The 20,030-nt window shown below is 36.9% G+C and overlaps 1 protein-coding gene across 1 annotated transcript in view; it reads left to right on the top strand.

Moving 5' to 3' along the window:
• FCHO2 (FCH domain only 2) overlaps positions 1-20,030 on the top strand; it is a 139,091-nt gene that overhangs the window by 13,533 nt on the left and 105,528 nt on the right. Inside the window, 1 exon segment of the mRNA XM_010853609.1 lies at positions 18,445-18,536. Coding sequence (XP_010851911.1) covers positions 18,445-18,536 — 92 coding nt within the window.

The raw sequence follows: 20,030 nt of genomic DNA, 5'->3' as shown, positions 1-20,030 counted from the left end.
CCTTCCCGCCCCGCAGGCCCCCATCTTAGCCCTTCGGCCCCCCACCATTTCCCCACGAATTCCCATGCGGACTTGGGCTGGATCAGCATTTCCTCTCGGCCTCGCAGCTCGACTCGTTGGTCTGCGCCCAGGACTTTGCCTCTGGGCCTGTTCACAAAGCGTACAAAAGTTGAATTTAGTGTAACTGGATTCCTTGAGCTTGAATGCACCCATACTTCCCCTTGTTCCCTGGGCTCCTTCGCCTTCCTCATTCTTTCCACACCTCTCTTCTAAATTCAGTATTGGTTTTAGGTGGTTCGCTGAGAGTGACTTCCCAGTCTCCCAGTGGAGTGTTTTTCTGCAGTTACTGTTTGTTGTATTGGGGAGTAGAGTTCCGCCGTGTACAGGAGAGGAACATGTGTGTGTACTTAGGTGTCTCAGGAATCCCATTTTATGGCTTGACAGTTGCAAGAGGTACAATTCTATTTTAGTTAAGATGTAGAAATATTTAAAGTGGTACGCATAAAGTGAATAAGGAATGTCTTAAATTCTTAGTTTCTAATTGTTTCACCCACAGGTTTGCTTAGTAATCAAATCAGTTCATAATTATTTGTCTTGAATGTTCCTTGTTTTCCACAAGCGACACAAATCCTAGACGTCACCTTTGTTTTTTTTTAAATAGCTTTATTGAGGTACAGCTCACCCACCATACAACTCATTTAACAATTCAAGGATTTTTCGTACATTCATAGAGCTGTGCAGACGTCAACGACGCTTTATTGAGGTGTAATTCACCTGCCATACAACCCATTTAAATGAACAATTCAAGGTTTTTCATATGTTCATAGAGTTGTGCAGACGTCAACCATGCTTTTAGAATAATTTCTTCATCTAAGGAAGGATCCCAGTGTTTATTAGCAGTCATCTTACCTTACCATGTAGATTTGTTGTCATCTTTCCTTACCATGTAGATTTGTCTACGCTGGGCATAATAATATAAATGGGTTCATACACGTGGTCCTTTATGACTAACTTCTTTCATTAACATGTTTCCAGGATTCACCCAGGCTGTAGCATGCAACAGTAATTAATTCTATTTAATGGTCAGTGTTCGTGGGTGTGTGTGTGTGTGTGTGTGTGTATCGTATTTAGCCATTCATCAGTGTTAGAGATTTGTTTGGTTGTGCTTTCTGGCTGTTATGAATAATGCTGCTGTGAACATTTTTCTACAACTGTTTATGTGGGCACATGTCTTCATTTCATTTGGGAGTCGAATTGCTGGGTCATATGGTAACTCTGTGTTGAACATTTTGAGGAACAGCCAAACATTTTCCAAAATAGTTGCACCATTTTACAATCCCACTAACAATGTCTGAGGGTTCCAGTTTTTTCACATGCTGGACTACACTGGTTGTTATCTGTCTTTTATTGTAGTGGATGGGTGTGAAGTAATATCTCATTGTAGTTTTGGTTTGCAGATAACATGATTTTGTAAGTATTATTTCCCATTGTTGGGGTTGTCTTTTTCACTCTCTTGATAGTGTCCTTTGAAGCATGTAAGTTTTTAATTTTGATGAAGTCGGATTTGTCTAATTTTTCTGTTGTCTGTTATGCTTTGGTTGTCATATCTGAGATGTCTTTCCTAATCCAGGATCACAGAGGTCTACTTCTGTGTTATTTCTGTGGGTTTTATATGACGTTTTAGTTCTTACACATAGGCCTGTGATCCATTTGAAGTTAGTCTTTGTGTGCAGCTCTGGGAAGAGGTACACCTTTATTCTTTGCATGTGGGTTTAGTTGTCCCAGCATTATTTAAAAGACTCTTCTTTTTCCATTGGATAGGTTTGGCACTCTTGTCAAAAATCAATTAGCAATAGATACATGAGTTTTATTTCTGGATTTTCATTGGTGTCTCTATCCTTAGGTTAGTACCACACTGTTTTGATTACTGTCGCTTTCTAGTAAGTTTGAAATGTGGAAGTGCGAGTGCTCCAACTTCATTTTTCTTTTTCAACATTATTTTGGCTCTTCTGGGTCCCTTGATTTTCGATATAGCCTACTGATTTTAGATACAGCCTATTGATTTTAGACTTCAGTTTTTACGTGGACAGTTTGTGAAACTTCTGTAAGGATTGTCTGAAATTTGACGTTCTTAGAGGTGTTTTTGTTTTGTTTTTTTTTTTGATGCATAATTGTGTTTTTGAAGTTTGATAACTGCACATTAACATTTAAAAGTTACGTTTTGTTTTTTGTCCATGATTTTGAACATAGCCTTTTGGGGATGTGTTTGGCTATCTTATGAATAATGTTTTGTGAACATTTTTGTGCAGATTTTTGTGTGCCCCTTGTTTTCCCTCTTCGTCGAGGCGTGGGGATAAATTTGGGTATCTGAAATCTAGAGGGAATCTCCAGTCTATGTTTTAGTGTATGTTTAGTGTTTGTTTTCACTTCCAATATTGTGCACATATTCTTAAAATAGACTGCATTTGATTTTACCTCCAAGCCTGGTTGTGGCTGAACGTGCTAAATTGGCTCTTAAAAAGCTCCAAAGAATGATAAATGAACTGGAAAACCCTGAGAACTAAATAACTTCTCAAAATTCTTAGCTGTCTATTTAGACAACTTAAAAATTTGCATATTTCAGAATCATTATAAAATAATTTCTTAAAGTAGAGAATTTATTTCTCTATTCAATTTCACATTTCTCCCCTAATGTTTAAAGTGGCACTGTCAAAACAAAATAAAACTTGTCAAAGTGAGGTAATGGGAAACTTTAAAGCTTTAGGTTTCTAACCAAACAGGCTATTAATTGTTTTTTTCCCTACATATAAAAAGACATATCTTTTTGTTGTGGCATTTTGTTAGAGGAAAATTTGAATCATTCAAACTCTCTTCAAGTTCATTTGAAAGCAATACATCCTGCCTTTTTCTTTATAGTTTTTTTCTTAACTAAAACTATATGCTATGTTACATATTCCTTTATTTAATACTAACCTTTGAAGAGAAAAATATATACAAAACTTCCTACGCAACAGGTGTTTGGTTGCTGATAAGTCAGTTTTTGCCACAGAGTATAGTGCTGCAAAGATAATCAAGTAGAAAATGTTTTTCTATTAAAATTAGACGGCAAGAATAATTTGATAACATATCCACAGTTACTTTTAGTATATAAAAGCAGTTGTTAGCCCTTCAAAAGATTATTTAACTTTTTAAAAAAAGTTACTGACAAATATCACAGTAAAGAAGTGTCTCCAAATGCTGCTTCTTTCTCAGAGTGCAGTACTAGTTTTTAGTACTGTTGAGATTATAGATGTCCACTTTACATTATAGTGATTAAAATGGTGATTTATATTTTTTATAAAGCCCAAATTATTTTAATTCAGGAGTTAAAAGGTTTTTTATTTTTAAGAGGTAGCTGCTGCTGCTGCTGCTAAGTCGCTTCAGTCATGTCCGACTCTGTGCGACCCCATAGACGGCGGCCAACCTCATAAGGGAAAAAAACAAGTACAATATAACATGATTTAAATAGGTCTCATTTTACATAGTGATCCCGATCTATATAAGATATAAAGCATTCTCCCAAAGACAGCAAGTATTTTTTAGCATACATTACATTGTAATAAAATGACATTTTTACTTAGGTGACTTTTTTCAAAGATCTCCATTCAGCATATCAAGAATGAATGAATAACAATTATCTTAGATATTTTTGTTCTGAATCTTTCTTTTGGCTGCAGCAGGTCTTAGCTGTGGCACGTGGGGTCTTTACTTGTGACATGTGCGCTCTAGTTCCCTGACCAGGGATCGAAGCCCAGGCAGCTGCACTGGGAACTCGAAGTCTTAGCCACTAGACCACCAGGGAAGTCCCTGTTCTGAAGTTTTCTTCCTTTTGTTTTCTTTTCCTTTAGTGCTTAACTAGTTAAGAAGTCTCAAGTCATTTATCTGCTGATTTCACTGGTATTGGAGTGCTTTACTTTTAAATAAATTCAGAGCACCTGGTTATACAGTGCTCTCTGGTTATCCTTGGGGGATTGTTTCCGGGACCAATACCAAAATCTACATAATGCCCTGGTCCCCCCTGTAAAAGGCATAGAATGCTGTATAGCCCAAATTTGATCTGTCATTACATGGATAAACTGGGAGGATTAAAATTAAAAAAAAAAAAAATCTGGAGTTGCTATTAATAGGACTATGGAATGCAAACTATTATTATGTTTTTGCTTGGTTATTTAATCTAAATTTAGTACACGTTCTTTGGGGTTATTTATCCTTATGAAAAATTTGAAATATGTATTTTTAGAAAATAAGTACGCATTCTTTGGGGTTATTTATCCATATGAAAGATTTAAAATATACATTTTTAGAAAATTAGTTGACCATAGAAACGCAGAATATAGACTGTTACTTGAAATTTACAAATATTGTAGTTGGATCTGATCCCATCAGATGATATACAAAAATTTTTAAAGGATGTACGTTTGCATATTTGCATATATATGTTAATTAACATATTTGCATGTTTTAGTATTTAGCAGGTGCAAAAGGGAATGTAGTATAAGATCTCCCTCATTTTATCCACCCACCAAGATCTCCCAAAAGGCAATTCACTGTTACCAATTTCTTATGTAGCTTTCCAGAGGTAACGTATGTATATACAAGCAAATAGCATATATGTTAAAATGTGTCATTATATGTTAGCCAGTTATCTATGCCCAAACTATTTTCAACTGCAACAGGCTATGAAAACTCAAACTACAGGTTCATCTATCTTGGTTCAAGTAGACTTGTCAGGTAGATATTATATAATTATTTTAGATGAAACTGAATTCTTTGTCAGTCCCTTAGGTTTTTTTCTGGGAGGGAGGTGGAGTGGAAGGCTGGTTTATTTTTTGTTTTCGCCTTTATTGTTGAAGTTGAGAAATTGTTACTGGTTTAGTCTCTTTTTACTAAATTTGCTAAGAAATATAGTCTGCATTTACTAAGAAATTGTTACTGATTTAGTTCAATTTAGGGGAAGGATTTTAGAGAATTGGTACAGAGTGATAAAAATCTGCTGTCTGGGTTCTTTTCCAGCCCTACAGACTGAATCTTAATTGTTGGACTCCTTTGAGAACTACTTAAATTGTTTGGACAAAGGCATGGCAGAGCGGTGTGCCTTGTGGCGTCCTGCAGTTTGATTAGCATAAGCCCTTTGGAAATACATTGTTGTTGTTTAGTCCCTAAGTCGTCTGTCCAACTCTTTTGTGGCCCCATGGGCTGTAGCCCACCAGGCTCCTCTGTCCATGGGATTTCCCAGGCAAGAATACTGGAGTGGATTGCCATTTCCTTCCCCAGGGGATCTTCCCAACCTGGGGATGGAACCCGCATCTCCTCATCTCCTACATTGGCAGGCGGATTCTTTACCACTGAGCCCCCTGCGAAGCCCTTGGAAATACACACACACACACACACACACACACACACACACACACACGTATGTTTTGGGAGGAGAGCAAGTAATTTTTTGAGTCAGAGGGTATCTTCTCAGATTATCCATCCTGATTTTATAATTGTGGAACAATTTAACAGAAGCACACTGGGAAGTCTTTCTAGGAATACAGTGCAAGGAAAATTATGCAGAAAGGGGAATTAGGACTTATCTTTACATTTATCTAGTGTGGAAAAATTAAGATATTTGAATTGGAAGAATTTTAGTAGAAATCTAGCGCATAGGGATAAGCAAAAATTGGTCAGATGTGAGGAAAAACAAAAGCTAGGCAGTAATGGAGACCTATAATTACAGTTGACCCTTGAGCAATATGAGGTTTAGGAGCGCTGACCTCTGCATTGTTGATGCTTCCTATCCACGGTTCTCTATGGTGGGACTCTGAGTCCTTGGATTTAACAAGCCCCTGATCGTGTAGTAGTACTGTAGTAGTTACTGTTGAAACATGTAAGTGGTCCTGCACAGTTCAAACCTAAGTTGTTCAGGGTTCCTCTGTGTATCTACTGGTAAAGAGGCTAGAGAACATGGCTGCAGTGGCCAGAGGCAGAGAGGATTAAATTGAGAAGTGATTAGTGAACGGTGTGATGAAATTGAGGCACAGAATTCCATCATTTCCATCACACATGCTCCGTGATGGAATAGCAGGAGTAAAATGTATGGAAAATATGACAAGCATGTTTGCTTGACTTGAGGGAAAAAATAGGAAGGTACAATACAAGTAATGCAAATTAGTGGCTGCTGCAACCTTAGATAAGAAGTGTTAGCTACTAGTTGCTTAATAGCCAGTGACTGGCTCATATCATGAACTCCCGTATTGCAAAATTCAGACTTAAAGTGATGAATATAGGGAAAACCACTAGACCATTCAGGTATGACCTAAATCAAATCCCTTATGAGTATACAGGGGAAGTAACAAATAGATTCAAGAGATTAGATCTGATAGAGTGCCTGAAGAACTGTGGACAGAGGTTTGTAACATTTTACAGGAGGCAGTGATCAAAATCATCCCCAAGAAAAAGAAATGCAAAAAGGCAAAATGGTTGTCTGAGGAGGCCTTACAAATAGCTGAGAAAAGAAGAGAAGTGAAAGGCAAAAGAGAAAAGGGAAAGATGCGTCCATCTGAATGCAGAGTTCCAGAGAATAGCAAAGAGAGATAAAAAAGCCCAAGTGAACTATGCAAAGAAATAGAGGAAAACAGTAGAATGGGAAAGACTAAAGATCTCTTCAAGAAAATTAGAGATACCAAGGGAACATTTCATGCAAAGATAGGCACAGTAAAGTACAGGAAGGATATGAACCTAACAAAAGCAGAAGACATTTAGAAGAGGTGGCACGAATACACTGAATCTTAATGATCCACGCAGAGAACCACAATGCTGTGATCACTCACCTAGAGCCAGACATCCTGGAGTGTGAAGTCAAGTGGGCCTTGGCAAGCGTCACTACAAACAAAGCTAGTGGAGGTGATGAGATGCTGTGATAGTGCTGCACTCAATACGCCAGAAAATTTGGAAAACTCAGCAGTGGCCACAGGACTGGAAAATGTCAGTTTTCATTCCAGTCCCAAAGAAGGACAATGCCAAAGAATGTTCAAACGAATGCACAATTGCACGCACTTCACATGCTAGTGAAGTAATGCTCAAAATCCTTTAAGCTAGGCTTCAGCAGTATGTTAACTGAGACCTTCCAGATGTTCAAGCTAGATTTAGAAAAACAAGAGGAACCAGAGATCAAGTTGCCAACATCCCTTGGATCATAGAAAAGCAAGAGAATTCCAGAAAAACATCTGCTTCATTGACTACTCTTAAAGCCTTTGACTGTGTGGATCACACCAAACTGTGGAAAATTCTTGAAGAGATGGGAATACCAGACCACCAGTACCTCCTGTGAAAATTATATGCAGGTCAAGAAGCAGTAGTTAGAACCGGACATGGGACAACATACTGGTTCCAAATTGAGAAAGGATTACATCAAGGCTGTATATTGTCACCCTGCTTATTTAACTTATATGCAGAGGACATCACGCAAAATGCTGGGCTGGATGTAGCACAAGCAGGAGTCAGGATTACTGGGAGAAATATCAGTAACCTCAGGTATGCAATTGACACCACCCTTATGGCAGAAAGTGAAGAGGAATAAAGAGCCTCTTGATGAAGGTGAAAGAGGAGAGTGAAAAAGCTGGCTTAACACTCAACATTAAAAAAACTAACATTGTGGCATTTGGTCCCATCACTTCATGACAAATAGATGGGGAAACAATGGAAACAGTGAGAGACTTATTTTCCTGGGCTTCAAAATCACTGTGGACGGTGACTGCAGCCATGAAATGAAAAGACACTTGCTCCTTGGAAGGAAAGCTATGACAAACCTAGACAGCATATTAAAAAGCAGACACATTACTTTGCCTACACATGTCCATATAGTCAAAGCTATGGTTTTTCCAGTAGTCATGTACAGATGTGAGAGCTGGACAGTAAAAAAGACTGAGTGCCGGAAAATTGATGCCTTCGAACTGTGGTGTTGGAAAAGACTCTTGAGAGTCCCTTGGACTGCAAGGAGATCAAACCAGTCAATCCTAAAGGTAATCAACCCTAAATATTCGCTGGAAGGACTGATACTGAAGCTGAAGCTCCAATACTTGGCCCCCCTGATGTAAAGAACTGACTCATTGGAAAAAGACCTTGATGCTGGGAAGGATTGAAGGCAGGAGGAAAAGGGGACGACAGAGGACGAGATGGTTGGATGGCATCACCAACTCAATGGACGTGAGTTTGAGCAAACTCTGGGAGATAGTGAAGGACAGGGAAGCCTGGCATGCTGCAGTCTATGGGGTTGCAAAGAGCAGGACACGACTGAGTGACTAAATAACAACAGTCAGTCAGTGAAGATGTTTTTCCTTTTTTTGGGGGGTGTGTGTGTGTTTTCCTTTTTGTTTATAGCTTATTATATGATAGTTAGAAGACATAACAAAGTAAAAATTACCTATAGCCTTTTGTTCCAAGATTTTCTTTGGAAATACAAAATTCTTAGCGAGTTCTATATACTTCTGTATCTTGATAGCTTCAAATGATACTAACATCAAAGCACTTTTCTCGTGATTAAGTATTCTTTGAAAATATTTTCAGTATAGGTTTCATGGAACAGATAAGATGTAATTTTTAGCATTCTCCTTTTGGACATTTAGGTTACTTTCAGTTTTTGTTTTTTTCCATTCATGAATTACGAGGATTGGTGATTTAAATCACCAATCAATGTGAATGAAATGCCAGATTAAGAAGGTAGCCTTGTGTGTCTTTCCAAGCATAGATTGAGAAGTTTTTGAAAAAGCTGAAATTGTTTTATTTTTCATTTTGAAAGTAATGAAAACAAATTTATATACAGAATACTACAGAAAATTTGAAATATAAAACAGTAAGAGAATTAGCTCAAAACTATTTGCTTCTGTTTTTGTTGTATCTGTAAAATATTTTTTTATATGGCTTAAGGATTTAACTAACTGGAAGAGCTGAGTTGTAATTTAAAAGATATGGGAGGAGTATTTGAGGGGTGAGAAAATGATTTTTTTTTTTAAGTAATAAGATTTGTTTCTTTCAACCAGTCAACAGATGTGTTTGAGTAACTACTGTTCTGACTGCTGAGCAGTACTCATTCTACATTTTAATCACTGTTTTCTGCTTTAACAATATCTTGCCAACAGCTCTACATAATAGTTTTAGTGATCTTGTGTGAAAATTTTAATATGTAGAGGTTATAACTTGTGGTTGAAGTCCTGTTTACCTGTAGAAAAACTGTGCATGTATTCTTTTTTTCGTAGTGGTTTTCAAGGCAAAAAAGAAATGGCCCTGGAGGGCCATCATTGCATATTTGTTGAATTCCTATCAAAAATATCTAGAAAATTCCTCACTAGAGGGGCCATTCTTCAAAGCAAAAAAAAAAAATCTTCAGAATTAGTTTAATGTTTCATCATGTTTTTCAGAGAAGACAGAATAAAATGAGATGATATCAAACACAAATTAATGTTATGTTTTGCAGTGATTTGTCCTAGGTTACCTGTTAAATGTCAGTAAGAGCTAGAGTGAAGGGAGAATGTAGAAAGGTTGGAAATGATGATATTTATTCATTTCTGCAGCAGTTTAGAGTGGAGAGGGAACTTAGGCAGGATATTGCTGTCCACGTGACGGTGCCTCCCGATCCTGTTCTTCCAGAAAAAAGTTTGATTAAAAAGGAAACTAGGTAAAATCAACTTTTTAATGAATAGCCTGATTATCTAGCATGCACTCTTAATCTTTTGCCTATTTTCTCGTTCTTTGACTTCCCCAAAGTGAAGAATATCCAGGTTTTTAATTTTAGTGTTTAATATACGGTTGCCCTTAAAAGTTCTTTGAAGGAGAAGTATCAAAGCCCAGTTAAAATCTATAGGATTTACAGTTTTGTGCTTTTTCATTATTACTTTCCATAGCTCTCTAAAACCCAGATATGTAGACAGTTCTACTTTCATTAAGATAGGAGTTTCATAGCATCATTAATACAGTGCACATTTTTCTTCAGATGGAAATACTTTGTATTTTGATTGTATTTTGTAACTATTAAAAAAATAAAAGTGTATAGTTAAGAGATCAGCCAGAAAAGTGAATGTTTTGAATTGCCAAAATAGCTTTGATGACTTAAAGATTTTAACTTGAAATTTCAAGGCTATCTCACTTGTAGACTGTATATTGTATGCTTAGTCACTCAGTCGTGTCCGACTCTTTGCGACCCTGTGGACTGTAGCCCACCAGGCTCCTCTGTCCATGGGTTTTCCGGGCAAGAATACTGGAGTGGGTTAGCATTCCCTTCTCCAGGCGATCTTCTTAACCCAGGGATCAAACCCAGTTCTACATTCCAGGCGTATTCTTTAGCGACTGAGCCACCTGGGAAGCCCCAAGACTCTATATTAGACCAGAAAAAAATCTGAACATTTTTAGTGACTTGGTGGCCTTTTTATTTAGTTATCTTTTCAGCTAAATTCACTTAAATTGATGATTTAGATGTAAAACAATATGCATAAATTATCTCATTTTTATATTAAAAAGAAGCATGTTTTTGTATGTATGCAGAGGAGGAATCTGCACTGATACAAATCAAACTGTTAATTTCAGGAATCTTACTTCAATTAGTGTATTTAGAAGAAATGATAGGTGGTCTTCTCTTAAAGGATCTGTTAAAAAAAAAAGCAGGTTCCAGAAAAACATCTATTTCTGCTTTATTGACTATGCCAAAGCCTTTGACTATGTGGCTCACGATAAACTGGAAAATTCTGAAAGAGATGGGAATACCAAACCATCTGATCTGCCTCGTGAGAAATCTGTATGCAGGTCAAAAAGCAACAGTTAGAACTGGACATGGAACAACAGACTGGTTCCAAATAGGAAAAGGAGTATGTCAAGGCTGTATATTATCACCCTGCTTATTTAACTTATATATGCAGAGTACATCATGAGAAATGCTGGGCTGGATGAAGCACAAGCTGGGATCGAAATTGCCAGGAGAAACATCAATAACCTCAGATATGCAAATGACACCAGCCTCATGGCAGAAAGTGAAGAACTAAAGAGATTCTTGATGAAAGTGAAAGAGGAGAGTGAAAAAGTTGGCTTAAAGCGCAACATTTAGAAAACAAAAGATCATGGCATCTCGTCCCATCACTTCATGGCAAATAGATGGGGAAACCGTGGAAACAGTGGCAGATTTTATTTTGGGGGCTCCAAAATCACTGCAGATGGTGACTGCGGCCATGAAATTAAAAGAGTTTTACTTCTTGGAAGGAAAGTTATGACCAACCTAGACAGCGTAAAAAAAACAGAGATATTACTTTGCTAACAAAGGTCCATCTAGTCAAAGCTATGGTTTTTCCGGTGGTCATGTATGGATGTGAGAGTTGGACAATAAAGAAAGCTGAGTGCTGAATAATTGATGCTTTTGAACTGTGGTGTTGGAGAAGACTCTTGAGAGTCCCTTGGACTGCAAGCAGATCCAACCAGTCCATCCTAAAGGAGATCAGTCTTGAGTGTTCATTGGAAGGACTGATCTTGAAGCTGAAACTCCAATACTTTGGCCACCTGATGCGAAGAGCTGACTCATTTGAAAAGACCCTGATTCTGGGAAAGATTGAAGGCAGGAGGAGAAGAGGGCAACAGAGGATGAGATGGTTGGATGGCATCACCAACTCAATGGACATGATTTTGGGTAAACTCCGGGAATTGGTGATGGACAGGGAGGCCTGGCATGCTGCAGTCCATGGGATCACAAAGAATTGGACATGACTGAGCGACTGAACTGAACTAAAAGGATCTGTATGATTCTGGACTTCCGTCTTTAAAGGATGATGAAACTTTGTCCCACTTCATATTAGGAATTATTAAAAAGATTTTTACACCTGTTTGTACTGGATTATGACAAAATTTTATGTACCTTGGACACTTTCAGGGGGACTTTCTATGAAAATGCTACCTCTTTGCAATGTACATTGAGATTGGCAGAGAAAAGATTCTTAGTCTGAGCCTTCATTGTAATTGTCCTTCTTGGATCAGCAATGGTGTTAGTAGCTGTTCTTGCCAGTTAATACTGAAAATTTCCCTGCTAGAATTGATTATCAATAATGTTGATAAACTGTTATTTAGTTGGGCTTCACTGGTGGTTCAGGTCGTAAAGAATCTGCCTGCAATGTGGGAGACTGGGGTTTGATTCCTGGATTGGGAAGATCTGGAGAAAGGAATGGGTACCCACTCTAGTATTCTTGCCTGGAGAACTTCATGGACAGAGGAGCCTGGCTGGCTACAGTCAATGGGGTCACAAAGAGTCCGACACGACTGAGCTTCTTTCACTTCACTTTGTTATTTAGTTTTTTAGACAACTTTATTGAAGTATATTTTGTGTACCATAGTTTTTCATTTGAAATATACAGTTTCATTGTTTTGGTAGTGTTCACAGATATTTGTAAACCATCATCACAGTCAAATTTAAATTACCTCAAAAAGAAATTCTGTACCTTTTATCAACCCCATCTCATCCTCACCCCACCTCGAGAAACACACTAATCTACTTTCTGTTTCTCTCTTCTGGCCTTAAATAAAGTGGAATCGTATAGTCTTTTGTGACTGGTTTCTTCCACGCAGCATGTTTTCAAGGTTCATCTATGTTGTAGCATGTATCAGTATTTCATTTCTTTTGTAGCTGAATCATATTCCAGCACATGGGTATATCACATTGCTTATCCATTTGTTAGTTGATGGACGTTTGGGTTGTTTCCATCTTTTGATTATTATGAATAATGCTACTCTAAAATTACAAACATTATAAGCATTTGATATACAGTAGTGTACTGATTTGTTTTTGTGGACATAGGTATTTTCTTATGTGTTGATTGAACTAATGACAAAGACACAGTGAAGGAAGGAGAAGGTGGGATGGATTGACAAGTAGCATGGAAACATATCCATTACCACATGTAAAACAGACAGCCAGAGGGAATTTGCTGTGTGACGGAGCTCAAACCCGCTTTCTGACAGCCTAGAGGGGTGGGATGGGGTGGGAGGTAGGTGGAGGAAGGGTCAAGATGGAGGGGACATATGTGTGTCTATGGCTGATTCATGTTGATAATATGGTGGAAACCAACAAAATATTATAAAGCAATTATCCTCCAATTATAAATAAATTTTAAAAAACAATTGAAAATAAAGCTCATCACTGATGAGTACCTTCTCTTAAAAACTTAGCTGTTTGGATTTGAATTTCTTTCTGGTGTTCTAAAATTGATTGCAGTAGTGGTGCGGTAGTGGTGTTATGACTCTGTAAATATACTAACATTTTTTGCATTGTATACTTTGAAAATTTTGTATCATGTGAATTATATCACAATAAAATTGTTACTAAAAAAGAATAAAACTTTGAGGAGAAGGAAAAAACTGGCTGTTGATAATCAAGATTTTATATCAACAATTGTAACATACCTGGGAGAAAATTGCATTTTCAAACTGCTTATCACCATAGCTTTTAACTCTACTGCTTCTGTATTAAAGACTTGACTTGTTGATTAGAAAGTTCATCTATGCTCATTATTCCAGTTTCCAGAAATAATTTGCTGTTAATACATTCTTTTTGTATGCATATATGCAACCTTTTGGGTTTCCTGGATGGCTCAGTAGTAAAGAATCGCCTGCCAGTGCAGGAGATCTGGGTTCAATCCATGGGGCAGGAAGATTCCCTGGAAGAGTAAATGGCAACTCGCTGCAATATTCATGCCTGGGAAATCCAAGCACAGAGGAGTCTGGCAGGCTACACAGTCCAGAGGGTTGCAGAGTCATACACGATTTAGTGACTGACTGTGCATGTGTGCAACCTGTTAATTTTTTCAGTGAAAATCAAATTCTACATGTACTGTTTTACACCTTTTTAGAAAAAAGTTTTACTGGAGCATATTTTATATATCATAAAATCTACCCAATATAAGTGTGTGAGTCATTGATTTTTAGTAACTTTACTGAATGGTGCAGCCATTATCAATTTTAGAACATGTTTATCCTCCCAGAGATTAGATTATGCCCGCTTAACAGTTAATGCTCTTTTCTACCCTCAACTCTGTAGATTTGCCTGTTCTTACATTTTGTATAAACGGAATCATACAATATATAGTCTCTTGTGTCTGGCTTTCACTTAGTAAGTGTTTATGAGGTTAATCCATAAGGCCTTATGTGTCAGTGTTTGTCACTTTTTATTGCTGATTTGTATTCCATTGTGTGATGCTACCTCATTTTGTCTCTCCATTCATCAATTTGAGACATTTAGGTTGTTCCCAACATTAGATTATTTTTGCTTTTATGAATAATTGCATCATGCTTTTTTTTCCTCACTTATATTACGTATATCTGGGCAGATTTAAGAGATTAATACTAAAAATTCGACTGCAAGTTTTTAATGCAATTAAAAAACACTGTATTTCATTGTAGGATATGCTGTCGTTTAACCAGTAATGTTAATGAATGTTTTTGAGTTGTTCTGTTTTTTCACAGTTATAAACAGAACTGCGGTGAATATTTTTCCACATTTATCTTTGTATGTGTGTTTTTGCAGTATAGATTTCTAACTGTGGAATTGCTGGACAAAGGGTATGAAAATGTCCAGTTTTAGTGAAATACTGAAGACCAGAAAACACCTTTAGTTATAATTCTACTTGATGATAAAACTGTTGTCTATTTGCTTGTACATTTGTGTATTTGTAGTTAGCTAAGAAAAAGCAAGCTCTGCTTGCTTGAGTTAACAGAATACGTTAAGATAAATTTTTTTGTGTGTCAAAAAAAACATATCACCAAAGGGAAACGGTGCTCGATGGGGATAAATTAGGAGTTTGGGATTAACATGTACATACTACTGCATATAAAATGATCAACAAGGGCCTACTGTATAGCACTGGGAACTTTATTCAGTATTCTGTAATAACCTGTATGGGAAAATAACCTGAAAAAGAATGTGTATATGTGTATGTGTAACCGAGTCACTTTGCTGTACACCTGAAACTAACACAGCATTGTAATCAATTATACCCCAATATAAAAGAAAAAGGAATGTAAAGGAAATGATAGGAACATATCCACTTCAAGGTCTAAGATGATAAAATGGATATGTAATTCAGAAATACTTCCTGTTATTTTACTTGTCTTTGAATTAGAATAAAAACATTGGCAGCTATTAAAAGATGAATTAGAACTTGCATGGAAGTACTTGTAGTTTTAAGAAAACTGGTTAATCTCAGATGGTGACAGAATTATGAGTTAGGATTGCTAGTTTCAAGAGTAGTCTTCCCCATCTCCCCACAATTTCCAAATGTTTTTTCAGGTGAAGTTACTGAAGCCACGTGTGTCTAGACATGAGCTCCAGTGCTCTGTCTCCCACTGTATTTTTCACCTGTATTAGATATGTGTATGCTTAATACACTGTCGTTTCTTATCAAAAACTATAAAGTCGGTTTTGATAAGGTAATAGTAGGCTTGGGTTCTTTTTTGGTACTTACCTTTGAATATTTTTCTTTAAGATAATGTATATTTGTGTCTCTGTGTGTGTGTGTGTGTGGAGATAGAGCCATTTGAAAGTATTACAATTTTTGCTTAGTTTTAACAAAGAAAAGTTAATGATCCATTAAGTATTTGTATTAACAGGTTTGTGAAATTAAGAAAACAGTGCCTAGAATCGGGCGTTTTTACATTTAGAACGTCAAATGAGTGAGTGGGCTTCCCAGGTGGCTCGGTGGGTAAAGAACCTGCCTGCAATGCAAGACAAACCAGAGATATGGGTTCAGTTCCTGGGTGGGGAAGATACCCTGAAGGAGAGCAAGGCAACCCACTCCAGTATTCTTGCCTGGAGAGTCCTGTGGACAGAGGAGTCTGGTGGTCGATAGTCCATAGGTTGCAAAGAGTTGGACACGACTGAACACAGCATAGCACCAGCTTCTTTCTAATTTGAATATGCATAATGAATATGCATAACACACATTGGGAACCTGACTTAGAATTATGTGCCAGTGAAAACTGGTAGTTGTCAGGGAAGAATTTTGGGGACTGAGAGCTCCAGACTATGGATTTTATGATTTTAGATTTCAGATTTGTTTTTTTTTCAGGGTTCATGACTATATTATGGGAGTTGCTGGATAGTTTAATTATTTGTAGTTTCTGCAGTATATTCAAGTAATGGAATAAATCCCTTGGAGATTTCAGGTCCTTGATTATTTTGTCTGTAATTTTATTTACTAATCTTCATGTTGTTTTTTTTTGCTTGCTATAGACTAGAGATAATGGTTACCTCAGAGAATATTTTGGCTGGAATAAATTTGCATGAAAAACCCAGAGAAAGTAAAGAACTAAAGTTAGATCATAGTTTATTTTAAACGTGAAAAATTATAGAAGCAAAAATGGATGTGTTTAGATTTATAGGAGAACTGGAGAAAGAAATGGCACCCCACTCCAGTACTCTTGCCTGGAAAATCCCATGGATGGAGGAGCCTGATAGTCTGCAGTCCATGGGTTCGCACAGAGTCAGACACGACTGAAGTGACTTAGTAGCAGCAGCAGCAGATTTATAGGAGACTCTAGTTTTATATCCTTGATAAAATGGAAATGGATGTTCAGTATGCTAGGGATACTATTTGTATTATCTCATTACATATGTTTTAATTTTTTGTATGTGTAACAGTCTGGTTACTTGCTATACTAGCTGACAGGTTTATTAGGAATCACTTCAACATAGCCGGAAGTTTCTATAATATGTTTCCTGTTTTTGTTGAACTGTGGAAAACTAAGTCTCAGATTGCATAATACTTTTGCTTTTGGCATTGCTTTCTATTTCCAACAAATACATTCAGTTCTTTTTATTATCACTAAGTGAGGTGAAGTCGCTCAGTCGTGTCCGATTCTTTGCAACCACATGGACTGTAGCCTACCAGGCTCCTCCTTCCATGGGATTTTCCAGGCAAGAATACTGGAGTGGGTTGCCATTTCCTTCTCCAGGAGATCTTCCCGACCCAGGGACTTAATCACTAAAGAAAAACTAAAACTGCTGATTGTAAAAAGAGTTGTTGAACTTAGTGTTTTTTTTGTTTTTTTTTTTGAACTTAGTTTATACGCTTTCATTTCACCCATAAAATTTCTGTTTCTAATGTTTTCTTTGTTATTACTTGCTAATTTAAATCTGTATTGGATTAAATGGCTCTCAGATTTTCTAGGGTTGTACAGTAGTCTGGTTCTGTTAATTTTCCATTAGTTGAGGTCATGGGGTTGCAAAGAGTCAGACACAACTGAGCGACTTAACACACGGCCAGTAGTCTGTTACTGCTCTTTTATTAAGATTTTACCTCCTTTCTGATATCTCAAGTTAAATTTACTGAAAGACTTACGTTAGCGATTATAAAGTGTTCTGTGGTGTTTAGTGCTTATGTGATTAGTAAATGCTGTTTTGACTCAAAAATCAAGATTTAGTTATTTTAAAGTATAGACTCTGAGTTAAATAATCAGGAATACCTCAATATAGGTAAAGGGATTGACATGAAATTTGGTAATGGTCCATGTTTATCTTTCCTAAATTCAGTTCAGTTCAGTTCTGTTGCTCAGTTGTGTCTGACTCTTTGTGACCCCATGCACTACAGCATGCCAGGCTTCCCTGTCCATCACCAACTCCCGGAGCTTGCTCAAACTCATGCCCATTGAGTTGGTGATGCCATCCAACCATCTCATCCTCTCTCATCCCCTTCTTATCCTGCCTTCAATCTTTCCAAGCATCTGGGTCTTTTCTAATGAGTCAGCATCAGGTGGCAAAAGTACTGGAGTTTCAGCTTCATCATCAGTCCTCCAGTGAATATTCAGGACTGATTTCGTTTAGGATTGACTGGTTTGAGTCCAAGAGGCTCTCAAGAGTCTTCTCCAACACCACAGTTCAAAAGCATCAGTTCTTCAGCCCTCAGGCTTTTTTATGGTCCAACTCTCACATCCATATATGACTACTGGAAAAACCATTGCTTTGACTATGCGGACCTCTGTCGGCAAAGTAATATCTCTGCTTTTTAATATACTGTCTAGGTTGGTCTTAGCTTTTCTTCCAAGGAGCAAGCCTCTTTTAATTTCATGGCTGCAGTCACCATCTGCAGTGATTTTGGACCCCAAGAAAATAAAGTCCTAAATTACACTGTGTTTATTTTTTTAAATTTCAAATGTGTTTCATTAATATATCCTTAATAGTAATTATAGAGTGTGTATATGTATGTTGTGTATATATGTGTATACAATGTACACTTTATCAAAGCCTATAGTATTCCTTTGATACAGTTTAAAATTATACAGTGAGGAGCAATGCTTAACTTAAGGAAAACAGTTCATTTGAACATTGGAATTGCATGTTAATTATGCTTAAGTAATTTTGATCTCTTCTTTTGTTAAACTAAAAATCTTTTTAAATTTTAGGGGGAAAAAAATAGTGGCTTTGATGTCCTTTACCATAATATGAAACATGGACAGATATCGACAAAAGAACTAGCAGATTTTGTAAGAGAAAGGTATGTATTTTTTAATAAGTCATTTAATAATTCATTATTGAGAAACATTTCAGAATATGAATAATTGAGAAAAATTTTAGTTGGATTTGATTAAAAGTAATCAACTACTCTTAAAAAAGTATGCTCTTTACACTCTAAAGCAGTGGTTCTCTGTCATCCGTACGCTGCGGCCTAAGTCGTGGCTCTCAGTGGCACTGATCTGGTTTGCAGATCACTGCTTGAGAATATTATCTATATATTTTTTATTAAATATGCTAGCAAGGTGATAAAACAGGAATTTTGTAGGGTAATAATTACTGTTTCTTTAAACAAGTATGTCATTAAACATACTAAAATAACTTGAAAAGACTTAAGTTTTCTGAATTTGATATTTAGCTATAGTTTTATGACTTTTATTTTTAAAAATCCTTAATTATGTGTTTTTAATTGTGCAAATTTACAAAACATAGTTTTCTTTAATACTCTTAGAATATAATAGTCAATTAAAAACTATTAGTATCAGCATAATTTAATTTGATTAAGGCTATTTTGTGGCTGGTCCCACTTGGTAATTTTTATGTGAACACATTTAAAATGTTTTCCTTGCTAATATAGGGATATGCTGCCTTTAGATACAATATACCATTCATTTATTCTTTACATATATATCCCATATCTGCTGTGTGTTGGGGAATGTGGCAATAAGGATTCAGCTTCTGCCTTCTTGGAGTTTATCAGCTTGTAGGAACTGAGGAACTAGGTAACGTTAGAAAAATCCTCTTTGACTTCTAGCTTTCTGCTGCAGTTGAAAGGGGGACCATAAACCCTAAGTGCTGTGGATAAAGTTGTCCCTTACTGACACACTTTCCATCACTGGAAAGAGTAAAAGGAAAGACAGTGGAACTCTGCATCCCTGGCCCTTCCTCCAGCCTCCTTCTCAACCAACACTCCCATCACTACTGTAATTATCTACCTTGCGACCAACAGGGCAGTTGTAATTACGCATTTTAGTCCTGTTTGTGTCAGTTACTATAAGAAGTCCAGGACTCCTGGGTCATCCTTCTTTGTTCAGAATCTGACCGCTGCTACTTTATTTTTCTCCATAGCACTTAATAGCCACCTGATATGAGTGATATTTTACTTATTTAGCCTGTCTCTCCCCACTAGAAGATAAACCTCACGAGAACAGGGTTTTGTTTTCTTTTTGTTTTTTTTTTTTTTCCTTTTTTTCTTATTCATTGTCCTGCACTTAGGGTAGAGCTTGGCCCTTGGTAGGCCCTCAGGAAACATTTTTTGATAGAATGAATTTCTAACAGCACTGTCCTGATCCAAGCTATCATTATTGTTGCCTGGACTGTAGCAGTAGTGCGTAACCGTCCTGTCTACATTCATTATTATTCTCCTGCAGTTTATTCTCTGTACTGCAATTGGAGGTTTCTTTTTCGAACTACAGTTTGAAAGTTCAAAGTGAAGTCTTTCAAAGTTGAAGTTTCAACTTCTGTTGAAACCACTTCA

Source organism: Bison bison, unplaced genomic scaffold (genome assembly GCF_000754665.1).
Source record: "Bison bison bison isolate TAMUID 2011002044 unplaced genomic scaffold, Bison_UMD1.0 scf7180017864329, whole genome shotgun sequence".
NCBI classification, from domain to species: domain Eukaryota; kingdom Metazoa; phylum Chordata; class Mammalia; order Artiodactyla; family Bovidae; genus Bison; species Bison bison.
The sequence above is the reverse complement of the archived record's forward strand: the minus strand, read 5'-3'. Positions and strand labels throughout refer to the sequence as shown.